This window comes from Mobula hypostoma, chromosome 13 (genome assembly GCF_963921235.1).
Source record: "Mobula hypostoma chromosome 13, sMobHyp1.1, whole genome shotgun sequence".
Lineage (NCBI taxonomy): Eukaryota > Metazoa > Chordata > Chondrichthyes > Myliobatiformes > Myliobatidae > Mobula > Mobula hypostoma.
The window spans coordinates 2,767,247-2,785,049 of record NC_086109.1 but is presented as its reverse complement, the minus strand read 5'-3'; the positions used below and the strand labels follow the sequence as shown (position 1 = coordinate 2,785,049).

General features: G+C 46.5%; 1 protein-coding gene across 1 annotated transcript; it reads left to right on the top strand.

Annotated features, from left to right (window-relative positions):
- The first annotated feature begins 7,155 nt into the window (after positions 1 to 7,155).
- Positions 7,156 to 17,471, top strand: LOC134355874 (SLAM family member 8-like). The gene is made up of 4 exons (XM_063066382.1): positions 7,156 to 7,210; positions 10,946 to 11,266; positions 14,512 to 14,796; positions 17,308 to 17,471. Exons 1-4 carry the CDS (start codon positions 7,156 to 7,158, stop codon positions 17,469 to 17,471), a joined length of 825 nt encoding a protein of 274 aa, XP_062922452.1.
- The last annotated feature ends 332 nt before the right edge of the window (positions 17,472 to 17,803 follow it).

Here is a 17,803-nt window from a genome sequence, read left to right as displayed (position 1 = left end):
ACACCGCCACTCTGAATTGATTCCACAACCTATGGACTCACTTTCAAGGATTTCATGTTGTAGAGCATATGAGGAGCATTTGATGCCTGGAGTCACTGAAATTTGAAAGAGTGAGTGGGAATTTCATTGAAACCTATCGAATGTTGAAAGACTTCAACACAGGGCATAAGAGTCCTCTTAAGACCGTACTTCTTACGGTGGAGGAGTGTTGGACCAGAGGACACAGCCTCCGAATACAGGTACGTCCATTTACCCTGATCTAACACAAACTCTATTTTATTCTCTATTTGCCTCTTCCTCTGCCCACCTGACCAAACAATCTCATCTCCCTGATGTCTGAAGCTTTCATACAACAAAGCAAGAGATTGAATGCAGACCTGATCGTCAGTCATGAAGGGATTAAAAAACTGTAGAACACTGAATGAGCCAGGGACAGGGGAAATAGTAAAAACAAATATATTCTTGTAGTGGAAGGAATGGAGGCTGCCATTTTATGTGTGTCTCTGCAGCCACCATTTTGTGAGCTGGCTACCCCTGGGGATGGTTTGATCAAAGCAGCAAACAGTAGATGTAGTGGGGTCAACAATCTGATAAAGAAGGGATAATTTCCAAATAAAAAGCTGTTTTTGATTTCTTCGGACTGACAGGCTTATCAAAGAAGCAGCCAGTGTGACCTCAGGAAGACTGAGCTGCGTATTTGGATGAACTGGGTTGAACAAAGGAAGTGACATGGGGTAAGAGCAATAAATTAATACTGTTTGTGGCCCTGTGCCAGATCCAGTGAGAGGTTGGCACAGGTCAGTCAGATGAAACAGAGCCACTGAAATCAAAAAACAACAGTTTAATCGACAAGGCAGAGAATACGAATGAAGGGTTTCAGTGACACAAGAAGTGTGTGACCTTGGTGAAAGTCTTGCAAAGTTGTAACATGGTGGCAGGAAGTGGTTGAGGCTGTGAAACAGAAAATGGTGCTGGAGTCCAGCTGTCTCTGGAGTGAGAGAGAAAACACGTACAGATGGGCAGCTGGAAGTTCTGCTGTCTCACAACTCCAGCAAACCCAGTTTAAACCTGGTTTTAGATTCCACCTGTGTGGAGTTTGCATGTTCTCCCAGTGAAGACTCAGTTTACCCCGGGTGCTCCCATTTCCTCCCAGATTCCAAAAACAGAAGGGTGGTGGGTTAATTGACCTCTATAAATTTCCCCCACTGAGAGGGTGAGGGGTAGAATATGGGGGAGGTGATGGGACGAATGAAATGGAATCTAAAACCAGGTTTAAACTGGGTTTGCTGGAGTTGTGAGACAGCAGAACTTCCAGCTGCCCATCTGTACGTGTTTTCTCTCTCACTCCAGAGACAGCTGGACTCCAGCACCATTTTCTGTTTCACAGCCTCAACCACTTCCTGCCACCATGTTACAACTTTGCAAGGCTTTCACCAAGGTCACACACTTCTTGTGTCACTGAAACCCTTCATTCGTATTCTCTGCCTTGTCAATTAAACTGTTGTTTTTTGATCTCAGTGGCTCTGTTTCATCTGACTGACCTGTGCCAGCCTCTCACTGGATCCGGCACAAGGCCACAAACAGTATTAATTTATTGCTCTTGCCCCATGTCACTTCCTTTGTTCAACCCAGTTCATCCAAATACGCAGCTCAGTCTTCGTCAGATCACACAGGCTGTTTCTTTGATAAGCCTGTCAGTCTGACAAAATCAAAATGAGCTTTTTATTTGGAAATGATCTCTTATTTATCAGATTGTTGACCCCACTGCATCTACTGTTTGCTGCTCTGATCAAACCGTCCCCGGGGGTAGCCAGCTCACAAAATGGTGGCCACAGAGAACACACATAAAATGGCAGCCTCCATTCCTTCCACTACAAAGAATATATTTGTTTTTACTGCTTCCCCTGTCCCTGGCTCATTCAGTGTTCTACAGTTTTTTAAATCCTTCATGACTGACAATCCACACGGTCTGCATTCAATTCCTTGCTTTGTTGTACAAAAGCTTCAGACTTCTGGGAGATGAGATTGTTTGATCAGGTGGGCAGAGGAAGAGGCAAATGGACAATAAAATAGAGTTTGTGTCAGATCAGGGTAAATTGACATTCTTCTTCTTCGAAGGAACTATTCCTCTATTGGTTTTTGGTCGGGCGCTGGACGCTCAGAGAGATTAGGCTGGGGGCAGGTGCCTGGCACTGGTACTCATGACACGGGTCTATCACTATATAACAACGAGGTATAGCTCTGCTGGGGACCTGTTTGTCACGATAACAGGGTAGAGGACTTGGCCGGCCGCCCCACCAGACTTCGTCTGTTGAGGAGGGTGTGAGGACACCCAGCAGGACTAAAAAAAAAACAAGACCTGACAAAGGGCGGATGAGCTCCTTGTGAGCCAACGGCCATCTTCCGTGGAAGAGATTAAAGCCTCACCACGTTTCTACGAATCGTATGCTGTGCACCTAGTTAGAAGAGACATGAACTCGGGCGCTGCACCGTGTGCCTGGACCTGCCCAAGGCCTCCACCTAAGGAAGGGCTGAGTTTGAAGAAGCGGCCGCAGCTGGAGGCCGACACGGTCTCGGGCACGAGTTCGGCGGGGGCGGTGGCGGGCAGTGCCAAGGCGGCCAGCGAGAACAAACTGGAGGAGAGGCTGTACTCGGTGCTGTCGCAAGATCGAAGAAGATGGAGGTGCATAGCCACCAACCCCGGATTCGTATCGCACCCACTGACTGACTGACAGATTCAATACAAATTTACACTCATTCTTCTAAATTTCAGTGAGTACAGACCCAGAGCCATCAAATGCTCCTCATATGCTCTACAACATGAAATCCTTGAAAGTGAGTCCATAGGTTGTGGAATCAATTCAGAGTTGCGGTGTGTGAAGTTATCCACACTGGTTCAGGAGTCTGATGTGTAACTGTTCCTGAACCTGGTGGTGTGGAACCTGAGGTCCGTACCTCCTTTCTGACAGCAGCAATGAAAGGAGATTATGGACTGGATGGTCGGGGTCCTTGATAATGCACGTTGCTTTCTTGTCGCAGTGCTCCTTGTAGATCTGCTCAGTGGTGGTGAGGGATTTTCTTGTGATGGACTGGGCCATATCCACCACTTTATGTTGGCTTTTCTGTTCTTTTGGTCAGGACTGTGGTGATGTGGGCGAGCAGCCGGAAGTCTTGGTACATTTTGGTACCAATGACATAGACAGAAAAAGAGAGGCGGTCATTCATCCCATCACCTCCCCCACATTCTATCCCTCACCCTCTCAGTGGGGGCAATTTATAGAGGTCAATTAACCCACCACCCTTGTCTCTTTGGAATCTGGGAGGAAATGGGAGCACCCGGGGTAAACTGAGCCTTCATTGGGAGAACATGCAAACTCCACACAGATGGAATCTAAAACCAGGTTTAAACTGGGTTTGCTGGAGTTGTGAGACAGCAGAACTTCCTGCTGCCCATCTGTATGTGTTTTCTCTCTCACTCCAGAGACAGCTGGACTCCAGCACCATTTTCTGTTTCACAGCCTCAACCACTTCCTGCCACCATGTTACAACTTTGCAAGGCTTTCACCAAGGTCACACACTTCTTGTGTCGCTGAAACCCTTCATTCGTATTCTCTGCCTTGTCGATTAAACTGTTGTTTTTTGATTTCAGTGGCTCTGTTTCATCTGACTGACCTGTGCCAGCCTCTCACTGGATCCGGCACAAGGCCACAAACAGTATTAATTTATTGCTCTTACCCCATGTCACTTCCTTTGTTCAACCCAGTTCATCCAAATATGCAGCTCAGTCTTCATCAGGTCACACAGGCTGTTTCTTTGATAAGCCTGACAGTCTGACAAAATCAAAATGAGCTTTTTATTTGGAAATGATCTCTTATTTATCAGATTGTTGACCCCACTGCATCTACTGTTTGCTGCTCTGATCAAACCGTCCCCGGGGGTAGCCAGCTCACAAAATGGTGGCCACAGAGAACACACATAAAATGGCAGCCTCCATTCCTTCCACTACAAAGAATATATTTGTTTTTACTGCTTCCCCTGTCCCTGGCTCATTCAGTGTTCTACAGTTTTTTAAATCCTTCATGACTGACAATCCACACGGTCTGCATTCAATTCCTTGCTTTGTTGTACAAAAGCTTCAGACTTCTGGGAGATGAGATTGTTTGATCAGGTGGGCAGAGGAAGAGGCAAATGGACAATAAAATAGAGTTTGTGTCAGATCAGGGTAAATTGACATTCTTCTTCTTCGAAGGAACTATTCCTCTATTGGTTTTTGGTCGGGCGCTGGATGCTCAGAGAGATTCGGCTGGGGGCGGGCCCCAACACTGGTACTCATGACACGGGTCTATCACTATATAACAACGAGGTATAGCTCTGCTGGGGACCTGTTTGTCACGATAACAGGGTAGAGGACTTGGCCGGCCGCCCCACCAGACTTCGTCTGTTGAGGAGGGTGTGAGGACACCCAGCAGGACTAAAAAAAAAAAAGACCTGACAAAGGGCAGATGAGCTCCTTGTGAGCCAACGGCCATCTTCCGTGGAAGAGATTAAAGCCTCACCACGTTTCTACGAATCGTATGCTGTGCACCTAGTTGGAAGAGACATGATGAACTTGGGCGCTGCACCGTGTGCCTGGACCTGCCCAAGGCCTCCACCTAAGGAAGGGCCGAGTTTGAAGAAGCGGCCGCAGCTGGAGGCCGACACGGTCTCGGGCACGAGTTCGGCGGGGGCGGTGGCGGGCAGTGTCAAGGCGGCCAGCGAGAACAAACTGGAGGAGAGGCTGTACTCGGTGCTGTCGCAAGATCGAAGAAGATGGAGGTGCATAGCCACCAACCCCGGATTCGTATCGCACCCACTGACTGACTGACAGATTCAATACAAATTTACACTCATTCTTCTAAATTTCAGTGAGTACAGACCCAGAGCCATCAAATGCTCCTCATATGCTCTACAACATGAAATCCTTGAAAGTGAGTCCATAGGTTGTGGAATCAATTCAGAGTTGCGGTGTGTGAAGTTATCCACACTGGTTCAGGAGTCTGATGTGTAACTGTTCCTGAACCTGGTGGTGTGGAACCTGAGGTCCGTACCTCCTTTCTGACAGCAGCAATGAAAGGAGATTATGGACTGGATGGTCGGGGTCCTTGATAATGCATGTTGCTTTCTTGTCGCAGTGCTCCTTGTAGATCTGCTCAGTGGTGGTGAGGGATTTTCTTGTGATGGACTGGGCCATATCCACCACTTTATGTTGGCTTTTCTGTTCTTTTGGTCAGGACTGTGGTGATGTGGGCGAGCAGCCGGAAGTCTTGGTACATTTTGGTACCAATGACATAGACAGAAAAAGAGAGGCGGTCATTCATCCCATCACCTCCCCCACATTCTATCCCTCACCCTCTCAGTGGGGGCAATTTATAGAGGTCAATTAACCCACCACCCTTGTCTCTTTGGAATCTGGGAGGAAATGGGAGCACCCGGGGTAAACTGAGCCTTCATTGGGAGAACATGCAAACTCCACACAGATGGAATCTAAAACCAGGTTTAAACTGGGTTTGCTGGAGTTGTGAGACAGCAGAACTTCCTGCTGCCCATCTGTATGTGTTTTCTCTCTCACTCCAGAGACAGCTGGACTCCAGCACCATTTTCTGTTTCACAGCCTCAACCACTTCCTGCCACCATGTTACAACTTTGCAAGGCTTTCACCAAGGTCACACACTTCTTGTGTCGGTGAAACCCTTCATTCGTATTCTCTGCCTTGTCGATTAAACTGTTGTTTTTTGATTTCAGTGGCTCTGTTTCATCTGACTGACCTGTGCCAGCCTCTCACTGGATCCGGCACAAGGCCACAAACAGTATTAATTTATTGCTCTTACCCCATGTCACTTCCTTTGTTCAACCCAGTTCATCCAAATATGCAGCTCAGTCTTCATCAGGTCACACAGGCTGTTTCTTTGATAAGCCTGACAGTCTGACAAAATCAAAATGAGCTTTTTATTTGGAAATGATCTCTTATTTATCAGATTGTTGACCCCACTGCATCTACTGTTTGCTGCTCTGATCAAACCGTCCCCGGGGGTAGCCAGCTCACAAAATGGTGGCCACAGAGAACACACATAAACTGGCAGCCTCCATTCCTTCCACTACAAAGTATATATTTGTTTTTACCGTTCACCATTTCCCTGGCTCATTCAGTGTTCTACAGTTTTTAAATTCCTTCATGACTGACAATCCACAGGATGTGCTTTCAATCCCTTGCTTTGTTGTACGAAAGCTTCAGATTTCCGGGAGATGAAATTGTTTGGTCAGGTGGGCAGAGGAAGAGGCAAATGGAGAAAAAAATGGAGATGGTGTTGGATCAGGGTAAATGGACGTTCCTCTGTTTGGAGGCTGTGTCCTCTGGTCCTACACCCCTCCACCATAAGAAGTGTCCTCTTTTGTCCTCTGCCGAGGTCTTTCAACATTCGATAGGTTTCAATGAAATTTCCACTCAATCTTCCAAATTTCAGTGAGTATAGGCCCAGAGCCATCAAATGCTCCTCATATGCTCTACAACATGAAATCCTGGAAAGTGAGTCCATAGGTTGTGAAATCAATTCAGAGTGGTGGTGTGTGAAGTTATCCACACTGGTTCAGGAGTCTGATGTGTAACTGTTCCTGAACCTGGTGGTGTGGAACCTGAGGTCCGTACCTCCTTTCTGACAGCAGCAATGAAAGGAGATTATGGACTGGATGGTCGGGGTCCTTGATAATGCACGTTGCTTTCTTGTCGCAGTGCTCCTTGTAGATCTGCTCAGTGGTGGTGAGGGATTTTCTTGTGATGGACTGGGCCATATCCACCACTTTATGTTGGCTTTTCTATTCTTTTGGTCAGGACTGTGGTGATGAGATAAAAGATCAGTCATGGTTTCATTGACTGTGGAGCAGGAACAAGGGGCCAAAAATCCTCCTGATTTTATTGTTCTTATTTGGTGTGAGGTGAAATACTGACATCAGTCAGTCCGCTCGTGACATCGAGCGCTGTGGCTTTCTGCTTGCGATCACACCTCTGTATTTCACCTTCTGCACAACACCTACTTTCTTGTCAACTGCTGTTCACAACATACTGACTAGGAGAGGAAGCTTTGTGCAGCCCACCAACGTCTACACTGTTCTGTGAGAACAATGAACACCAGGCATCTGCTGATCTCCTGCTGGCTAACTCTCTGTGCCTCACTCTGTAAGTTTGATTCAGAGCAAGTCTTTGTCTTTAACATCCTTCTCTCCAGGTTCGCTGTTACTTTCTGGACTCGGCCATTTCTGGGTCCTTCACTACCAGGGCACGGAGAGTGTAGGTTGGGCACAGTGAAGCTGTCTCTCCTGTCACACTCTCATAAAACACGAGTTTGACATGGAGAGCAAGAAAAGTTTGGTTAATGGTGGGTATTGGGACAGAGGATTGGCTTTTTCTGTAGCCATAGAACCATCCTGTTTCTAATTCTGGAAACGGAGCTTGAGAAACAGGTATCATTTGTTCACAGGATTGGGAAGGTTTGGCAGAGATGTGGAATTCAGTACATGTGACCCAGGACCCCTCAGAACCCAGGAATTGGGATCTGGTCTGGAGGTGTTCCATGGGAAAAGATCCTGATGGGAAATCGCTGTAGGAATGGTGAATGGTGTGGGCAGGAAGTGGGGGAGGGGCACTGGAAAGGAGAAAGAGAGTGGAAATTGTTAAGTCATCTTTGTTTTTGGTTCCAAGTCATGGTTTCCTCTCTCTCGGCAGACGGACTGTCGATCTGTCAATAGCCCAAATCACAATAATGGACATACAAGCAGTGAGACAGAATGATAAAGAAAATCCTGACATCATTGCCCGAAATGGTTGTTAACCTGCAGAATTAGTCATAAACCTGAGGATTGAGATTGATTACGAATACAGCAAAGGGTCACAGATAAATCGTTGAATAAAGCGAAAATGGAAAGTTGAAGGATATTAAGAACAGACTGTGAGAGCCGGAATCAGGACATGAAACAAACACAGCAGCAGGTACAACTGTAGTTCCCTTACAGACAGACGTGGGTCTTTGTAATGGGGAATGAAGGAACAATAGAGGAAATAACCATGGCTTTTTGTGTGTCTTTGTGGAACACACAAAAAGCTGCCAGAAATACAGGATAGGCAAGTGTTGAATGCAAGTGTAGAAATAAAATCAATCAGCATCAATGATGAAATAACATCATGAAAATGGATAATTGACACAGGCCTGATGATCTCCATCCCGGAGTCTGTGGCAAGGTGTCAGTAGAGTTACTCAACTTTCTGGTGATCATCTGGCAAACTCTACAGTTTCAGGAATGGTTCCTACAGACTGTTTCAAAAAGGAGGGAGAGAGAGAAAACTGGGAACCACACATCTCCCCAGCTGACACTGGGAGCGGGGACAATGTTGGAATCTGTGATAATGGGTGAGAAATGAATGCTGAAGGTGAATTATCACAAAGATTCACCAGACTGGTTTCTGATGTGGTGGGTCTGACATGTCACTAGTGTGGGTAATAGACTAGGCCTCTATTCAAAAAGTTCAAAATAAGTTTTATCAGAGTAGAGATATGTCACCTCATACAACCCTGAGATTCTATTTCCGCAGGCACATTTAGCAAATCTATAGAACAGTAACTGTAAACAGGGTCAATAGACAACAAACTGCGCAAATGCAAATATAAATAAATATCAATAAATAACCTGTTCTTGAACCTGGTGGTGTAAGTCCTGAGGCTCTTGTACCTTCTACCTGATGACAGCAGTGAGAAAAGAGCATGGCCTGGGAGGTGAGGATCTTTGATTATGGCAATGTTTCATGTAGATGCTTTCAGTGGCTGGGAAGGTTTTATCCGCAATGTACTGGACCGAATTCGCTACATTTTGTAGGATTTTCCACTCAAATATGTGGTGTTCCCATTCCAGGCCATAACGAAGACAGCCGACATACTGTGGTAAATCACTGAGATTCTCCGATGATCCGGAAATTCTTCTTTCATTGATAGATTTCTATATATTAAGGAAATCAAGGAAAGTGGCAAGAAAATGTTTCAGCCAGATCATTTGAATATGTTGTCTGGTTCAATGGTAGCACGTCCGCTTCCCGCTCCTGCTCGTCATGTTGACACGAGCTCAGCAAAGTGTTTGTGAACCCGGATCACAAAATGGAACAACAGAGCAGAGAGTGTGAGTGTTTGCATATGTGTGTGTGTGAGTGTGTGTGTGTGAGTGTGTGTGTGTGTGTGTGTGTGTGTGTGTGTGTGTGTGTGTGTGTGTGTGTGTGTGTTAGAAAGAACATGTACCACACAATGGGAAACTTGAGTAAGGTGTCTGTGTCAGAACTATGAGTTGTTTTTAAAGAAGAAAGGGATTTTATCAGTTTGTATGTGGATTGTATTTTCTCAGTGTCACCTCATGGGAATGTAGTGTTCCTTCGATTGTGAACTTTTCGTGTCTAATGGTTTGTCTTTGAACAAAGTGGGTTTTCACTTTGTGTTCAGTGTCTCATTTGGGATCAAGGGGATTGTTAATCTCTCCTTGTATTGATCACTTTTATTCAATTTGGGTTGATGTGCTTTCTTGGTCACTGTCTGAGTTGGAGAGACCAGGAGGCTATGCTGTTGATAAGGATGTCTGATTCGAATCTGTCAACCATCTCTACAGTAGCTGTTTTGATCAGGACAGGGTTGTGTGTACACACACACACTTCCTTGGGTCAACAACTAGTTCTTCTGTCTTGATTATGTTGAGGTCTATGTTGTTCTGACACCATGACAAAAGCATCATGATCACTTTCCTGCAGAGTGAACTCACACATATGATCTTCAGTAGTTTGTTTAGATTTAGACAAATTCAGTTTGTACTCCTCCTGGTTATCGAGACCCCTCTCCCCTTCCTTGTTGCTCCTCTTCAACCTTCCAGATTTCCCAGCATTGGGGTCCTCCTCCCAACACAGTTTTATTGAACTTAAACTCAGTCTACCTCCCTCGTGATTGGATTCAGTGGAATTCTGATCACAGTCTGTCCCAGTGGAACAGTGCTCTCCTTCTCCAGTACTAATGCCAGTGTCACAGGAACTGAAAGCCACACCAGACTCTGAGTCACTCCTCCTTGATCCTATTAACCGCGTTAGGATCTGTTTGTGGGTTGGGTAATAATACAAAGATCAAGACGTTTGTGGTCATGTTTGCGAATGTAACCCCGGTTGCTCAGTGTCTGGGGAGATTTTACATTCTGCAGCCATTTATTGATATCATCCTGCACCTAATAAAGTGGCCACTGAGGGTATGTTCATGGTCTTCTGCTGCTGTCGCCCATCCACTTCAAGGTTCAAGGTGTTGTGCATCAGAGATGTTCTTCTCCACAGCACTGTTGTAACGTGTGGTTATTTGAGTTACTGTCACCCTGCTGTCAGCTTGAACCACTCTGGCTATTCCCCTCCAGCCTCTCTTATAAACAAGGCACGTCTGCACAAAGAAATGCAGCTCAATGGATTTTTTTAGTTTTGCTGAACCAGCTCTGAAGGAGAGCCAGATCCTGGGGGACCCAGATCCAGGGACAATTCCGGCTGAGTGGTGGTCACTGTGAGTCCGATCAGTCGACCTCCTGACCCCTGCACACTCACAGTGAGGGTATCCCAGTATCTCACCCCAAACTTCCTAGAAAATATCTGTGACCCCCCTCCCCCCCCTCCTGACCATTGATATCCGTCTGCAGGCTGCAACTTCATTTCTGAGGGCCGGGTACAGAGAGTCTGGAGTCCCGATGAAGGGTATCGGCATGAAACAACACTAACTTTGTGCTGTCTGTCTCACAGGGCTGGGAACAACATGATGGGCCGCTTGGCTTCCTCCTGTGTCTTTGATTTTCCCAGGTCTGATTCCTCTTCCTATCACTGACCTCACCTACGGACTGTCTTGTCTTGTCTCCTCAGCTGGGACTGGGGCTCCCCCTACCACGGTGACCGGAGCTCAGGGACACTCAGTCTCCTTACCTTTTGGGAGACCAGTCAGTCCGGACAATGAGGTTTATTGGATTCGGGTATCACCCAGAAATATGATTGTGAAGTACTTGAATGGGAACATCAGCTACTTCAGTAATGAGCAGTACAAGAACAGGATAACCTTTCATCCTGGGAATGCCAGTCTGGAAATCCATAATCTACGGAGAGAGGACTCTGGTGATTATGAGGTGATGTTTGCAGCTGCAAGTTCAGGAAATGAATATAAAACAACAGTGCGACTGCAGGTGTACGGTGAGTGAGACCGGTCCCTGAAACACCCCTAATGGATGGGTAAGGGCAGATCCTGTGTGTTTCCCTGTTCACTGAACCTCACTGACTACCTGTGTCCAGAGCTGGGCTCACGGTCCCAGTGTAGTGAGGCTGAGACAGTGTGAGTTTGGAGGACACACCCGTCACATCCACCGAGACTGAGACAGGAGCCAGAAGGGATCGAACTAACATTGGGGAATCTCATGTATCTGAGACGGAGGGAGCTCAGCACACAGGGAGAATGGACCTGGTGTGAATGGCCTGAACAGTCTGTATCTGTGGGTCGCAGTTACACACTGTATCTCCAGTCAAAGGCCTAGTCTGTCATGCTCAGGGATCCCAGTTATCCAGTCTGTTTCCCAGGACACTGCTTGTTAATTGTCCAGACTGAGGTCTGAGCTCAGCAAGGTGTTTATTCCTCAGCCTTCATGCTGTGCTGTGCTGAGTGAGACCCTGTGTGTTCATTACACTGAATTACTCCTCTGTTAGGGCACATTGTGCAGTTAAGTAATAAACAAATATTAATCTCACCACAACCCATCTTCAGACATGAAGGTGGATTGTAGATTGAATTTAAAGTGCAGCTCTGAACAGTAGTTTTCCTGTAGCTGCAGACTGAGTTGATTGCAAACCAGACAATTCTGATTAACATTCATTTTGTGTGTCTGGAGTGTGGGTGTGAATGACAAGATATGTGAAAAATATATGTAAGCCAAAGAAGCATTGTTGGTACATTGTAACTGTACAATTATCCTGCATTTACCTTTGACCTTTAGCATGTCACAGTATTATGTAATATTGAATCAGGAGGCCGTTTCTTCCAAGATTGTCTCAATATGATGCCTGTTTTTGGTGAATCAGACATTTCTATATCCAGCAGCTTTGGTGTCTCTCCGGTGACTTCACATTACAACATCCTCTATTCCAGTGTTAATGTTCACCATTTGAAGGAGGAGAACGTCAGAACATGGGAAATAGAAAACAGAAGATAAAAAATCATGAACATGGGTTGGAGACAAAGACCTCCTCTGGGATCGTGTATGGGAAGAAAGGGACTGAGGTTTACAAAATTATGAGGGATACAGATCATGTAAATGCAAGCAGGATTTTTCCACTGAGATTGGGTCAGAGTAGAATTAGAGGTCATGGGTTTGGGGTGAAAGGCAAAATGTTTAAGAGGACATCCTTCATGACACGTGCTGAGCATGTTGTATGAACTGCCAGCAGAAGTGATGGATGTGAGTTGGATTTCAAAATTTAAAAGAAATTTGGATAGATACATGAATGGAATGGTTATGGGGGGCTACGTTTTGGGTGCAGGTTGATGTGACAAGGCAAGTTAAGAAATCGGCATGGACTAGATGGGCTGAAGGGCCTGTTCCTGTTCTATAGTATTCTGGGACTCTATGACTCTCTGAATCAGACTGTAGTCAACAAAACCTTTCAGACAATGAACCTGTTCTGAATATCATCTCTATAAAGGAGGGAGAGCCACAAGTTCTGCATCTCATCCAGCTGGAGATGGGCTCTTGTCTATACATTGGTCTCACTGGAATAGTGTCAGAAGTCAGAATCAGTGTGTCAGAGTGGGAGCAGGATGGAGAATCAAAGTGACAGCAACTAGAACTTCTGAGTTACAATTGTGCCTGAACTGAGATGTCCCTCAAGGTGGTTAGTGACACTGTGCCTGGCTTCTCAGTGGAGAGGAGGCCACCGTGTGAACACTGAGTGCAGTTCACTGCATTGGGAGTGCTCGTCAATCACTGTTTCAGCTTTTGGTTCCCTGCATGGAGGGAAGGGAAAATGTGAAAGTTCATATGAAGCCCCCCTCCCATGGATGTCCAGAAAGTGGAGTGGGTCGTGGAGTGGTGGGAGTTGTGGGTTTGGCAGAAGAGCAGAGCGAGGTGTTACTCAGGGAGAAACTGGTCAAAATATGTAAGAAAGAGGGAAGGGAGTGGAATGTCAGTGGATCATCAAATTTGCGGATGACAGTAGTTGTGGGTATAGTGGACAGTGAAGAAGACTATCAAAGCCTGTAGCAGGATCGGGACCAGCGGGAATAATGAGCCGAAAATTTGCAGGTTGAATTTAATGCAGACGAGTACGAAGCCTTGACCCTTGGAAAGTAAACCAGGGTGGGACATAAATGATGAGTGGTTGGGCACTCAGGAGTGTAGTAGAATAGAGATATCTGGGAATACAGATCCATAATTTCTTAAAAGTGGTATCACAGGTAGATAGGGTCATAAAAAAAGCTTTTAGCACATTGGCCTTCATAAATCAAAGAATTGAGTCCAGGAGTTGGGATGTTATGTTGAAATTGTATAAGACCTTGGAGAGGCCTAATTTGCAGTATTTGTGCAATTCTGGTCACCTACGTACAGGAAAGGTATCAATTAGGTTGAAAGAGTGCAGAGTATCAGGACTCAAGGACCTGAGTTATAGGGGAAGGTGGGGAAACTTCTTCACTCAGAGGGTGGAACAAGGTGCAGGTGGAAGGGTTGGAACCAGGTTCGATTTCAATGTCTAACAGAAATTGGGATAAATATTGAAAGGGATGTGGAAGGTGATGTCCAGATGAGTATCAATGGGACTAGGAATGGACTAGATGGACTGAAGGGTTTGTTTTGGCACTGCAATGCTCTATGATTCAATGGAGTCTCATTGAAAGGACCAGGAAGCATAGATGTTGATGCACTGAATAGGGAGACGAGTGGGGTAGAAGGAGACGGACAGATGAACCTTACTGTTACTTTTGGTTGGAGAGGGTATGAGAACAGAGATGAAAGAAATGACATAGACTCAAACCTTCATCATAATCTGGGCAGGCAGTGTGGAGATGGAGAGACTGACAGAATAGACTGGGCTGTGTCTTAGGTTGGACCAGGTTCAGGGCAGGTCAAGGCTGGGGCTCAGTCAGATTTCAAAGGGAAGCTGGCACCACACAGAGGAAGAACTAAAGACATGGAAATGGAGAGAATTCCTGGAATAGAGAGCTATAAACAGGAAATGGAGGAGAGTTTGTAGATGAGTGTGGGTAGTGCACGTGGGAACATCCCCTGGCAGCAAGTGAATGGTGAGGGAAGGTTTAAACCGTTGGGTAAAATTGAGGTGGGATTGGCTTGAAGTTCACTCTGGAGTGTTGGGGATGGGATGGGGGAGTTGGGGATTGAGGTGTCCACAAGGATCTCCTTTATTCATCTTCTATCTCTCCCTCACACCCTCAGAGCCCGTGTCAGGAGCAAACATCATGGTTCAGAACATCACTGGGACTTGTAACCTCACCCTGACCTGCTCCGTGACCTCTGGCAACCATACCAGATTCAGTTGGTGGAGAGGAGAAGTTACAGGAGACAACAGCAGCCAGCACTTCTGGAAAGACGGAAAGACGATACAGGTTGATTGCACAGCAGAGATGGAGGATGTTGTGTACAGGTGTGAAGCCAGCAACCCCATCAGTGAGGACACCGCACAGGTCCGACTGGGCGACGTCTGTAATCTGGACACACGTCGTGAGTGTCAGAGGAAGAAGTTGGGATTTAGTTATCTCCCCGTCCCAGGAGTGTGAGATGGGACAGCACAGAGGAGCTTCAGTTTGTATCTATTCTGCACTCTGACACTGTTTGAGAGGATACCGTAGAGAACCATTTACTTTATCGGCAACCTTCATTTTTTGTATTTTATACTCAGGCCTCTGCTCATATTTGTCAGCACAGCCTGGGTGAGGAACTACAGTACATTTTGCAGAAGGTCCACACTGAATCAACTGTGCACTGTTGCTGGAGGGAGGGAGTGATTCGATTGGAGGGAAGGATTATTTTGGATAGCTGAGGCATCGAGTGGTCAGGGAGGTGGAGGCTGAGTTTGAGGAGAGGGGTTACTGAGGGCCAGTGTGAGGGAGCTGGATTAAAATCAGTGGAAATACAATCCGTGACACATGTGCTGGGGAAGAGGGTTTACACAGAGTTTTCTTTTTGACAGAATTGGACTAATATTTGTGGAGATCTGGTCTATGATGCAGGTCCCTTGCTGTGAGTGATTTCAGAGGGAGAATGTGAGAGTTAGATTAACCAGTGAGTCCAAAGACACGAAGCCCGGAGCAGCCGGATATGGACACTGACTCAGCCTCAGTTCTGCGGGGAACGGGGCAAATCTCACTGAGCAGTAATGGACAGTGTCAGGGAGCTGGATCAACATCATCAGAGATACAGACAGGGACAAAGACACGAGGGGAGAGGGGCTGCAGAGGGATAGTGTGAGGGAACAGGATTAACATCAGTGGAGAAACAGTCTGTGGCACTGGAGACTGAGGAAGAGGGGTTTCTGAGGAACTAGGTAAGGGAGATTGAATGACATCACTGGACATACATTTAACGACTCCGAAAGTTTGTGGAGAGGAGGGATGAAGGGAATACGTGAAGAACTCAGTCAGTATCAGTGGATACATTCAGTGATACACGGTGATGGGGAAGAGGGGTTCCTGGTGACAGTGTCAGGAAGCAGTGTCACCACGGTTCCGATATGGCCCAAGTGCGGAGTGAGAGACACTGAAACAGGTCGATAGTTCAGACTTTAATTCAAAAAAGGGAAAATAAAACAATAAATGCTAGGCCAAGCAGGGTCGTTAACTAAAACTCTCAAAAGGGAAATGAAGCCTACACTGCGGCCGAAAAGAATATCTAAACATTAAACGAATACCGTTAGTCTTCAGAGTCAGTTGGTTTTGAAAGTCCAATGGCTCAGGGACGGCCGAATGCAAAATGGCAGTGAAGCTTTGCTATGCTCTGTCCAAGTCTCGACAAGCACTACGACGACAAGAATGTAGTTAAATACTATCACGATTAAATAATAATTACCCAACACGTGCAAATTCACAAGTGCGATTGCCATATCTACTGTGCTGCCGAATCTGTGGTTGTGACAAGCGAGGGTAATATCAGACACAAAACAATCATAAGACCATAAGACCATAAGATATAGGAGCAGAAGTAGGCCATTCAGCCCATCCATCCTGCTCCACCATTCAATCATGGGCTGATCCAATTCTTCCAGTCATCCCCACTCCCCTGCTTTCACCGCACACCCTTTGGTGCCCTGGCTAATCAAGAACCTCCCTATCTCTGCCTTAAATACACCCTTGGCCTTCACAGCCGCTCGTGGCAACACATTCCACAGATTTACCACCCTCTGACTAAATTTCTCCGCAACTCAGTTCTAAAAGAACGTCCTTCAATCCTGAAGTCAGTGAGAAAGAACTGGATGAACATGAGTGGATTTGCATTCGATGGTACAGGCACTGAGAAAGAGGGGTTATCGAGGGAATGGATGAGGGAAATGATTAACAGCAGTGGAGAGAGTCTGTGTTACAGGGAACTGAGGATGTGTGAGGGGTGACTGAGGGATTGGATGAGTTTTAGAGAACATCTTTTCTTTCCTCGCTGTTTAAGGCCACAGGGTCTTTGTATTTCTGGGAGATTTTTTGTACCTTTGTTTGAGAAGATGGGAACTTCAGTTTTGATTCCTCTACCATTTCCTTAATTCCTGTCACAAATGTTTCTAAATATGTCTGTCAACTGTATTCTTCTTCTGTGTACCAGTGGGGGCACCACAGTGTAGAAGGGTGGTGGAGGGCAGTGATGTGATAGTGACTAGGGGATGAGGGGACTGAGCGGTATTGGAGGGGAGGAGAAGGGAGAGGAGTGATTTGATAGTGATTGGAGGGAATGGGGATGGAGAGAGGACTGAGGGGTATTGGAGGGGAGCAGTGCAGGACCATGATATGATGGAGATTGGAGGGAATGGGGTGGAGGGACTGAGGGATGTTGGAAGGGAGAGGAGCAGGGTGGAGAGGTGGGGTTTGGAGGGGAGTTATGTGATAGTGATTGTAGGGTACTGAGGGACCGTGTTGAGGTGACAGGGAGTTTTCTCCAACTGAGGAGGGATGGGGTGAATTCGTCAATCCTGTGTCACTGGGAGCGTGAGGACTGGATTCATCAGGAAATCTTTTCTCCTCTGTGTTACAGTCCCTAAAACAACAGCAGCGTTAGACTCAGTGATGCTGATGATCGTACTCTCAGTGGTGGGGACCCTCCTGATCTTTGCTCTCACTGTGGTCCTCACAGTCACACGGAGGAGAAGACCTGAGGGAAGGGAAGTAACTTCAGGGACTGAAGGCGAGTGGATCTGACACCCTGTCGTTGAGTCTGGTATTTGGGGGAGGGAGAGAGAGGGGGTGGGCAGGGAGGTGACAATAGGGATGGGAGAGAGGGGTTAGATGGGGTAAAGTGGGGAATAGTTTTAGTACAGACCCTGTCACCTCTCCTTTCTGTCCCACAGACCAAGTGGAGACGGACATCATTTACACAAATCTTCAGAGGATGCAGAAGAATCGTAGTGTCTGGCAGCCCCCCAAGGGGAATGACAGGGTAATGACAGACACATTACCCCTGGAAAGAGGCCACTCTGGGTCACTCACCCTCCTCAGGGCAGACTGAACATAAGGCCTACATGTAATCTGCA

Coding starts and splice junctions, on each gene's coding strand:
- LOC134355874 (XM_063066382.1), top strand. CDS start 7,156: ATGAACACCAGGCATCTGCTGATCTCCTGCTGGCTAACTCTCTGTGCC. Junction 7,211..10,945: donor AACTCTCTGTGCCTCACTCT/GTAAGTTTGATT, acceptor TTGTCTCCTCAG/CTGGGACTGGGGCTCCCCCT. Junction 11,267..14,511: donor AGTGCGACTGCAGGTGTACG/GTGAGTGAGACC, acceptor TCACACCCTCAG/AGCCCGTGTCAGGAGCAAAC.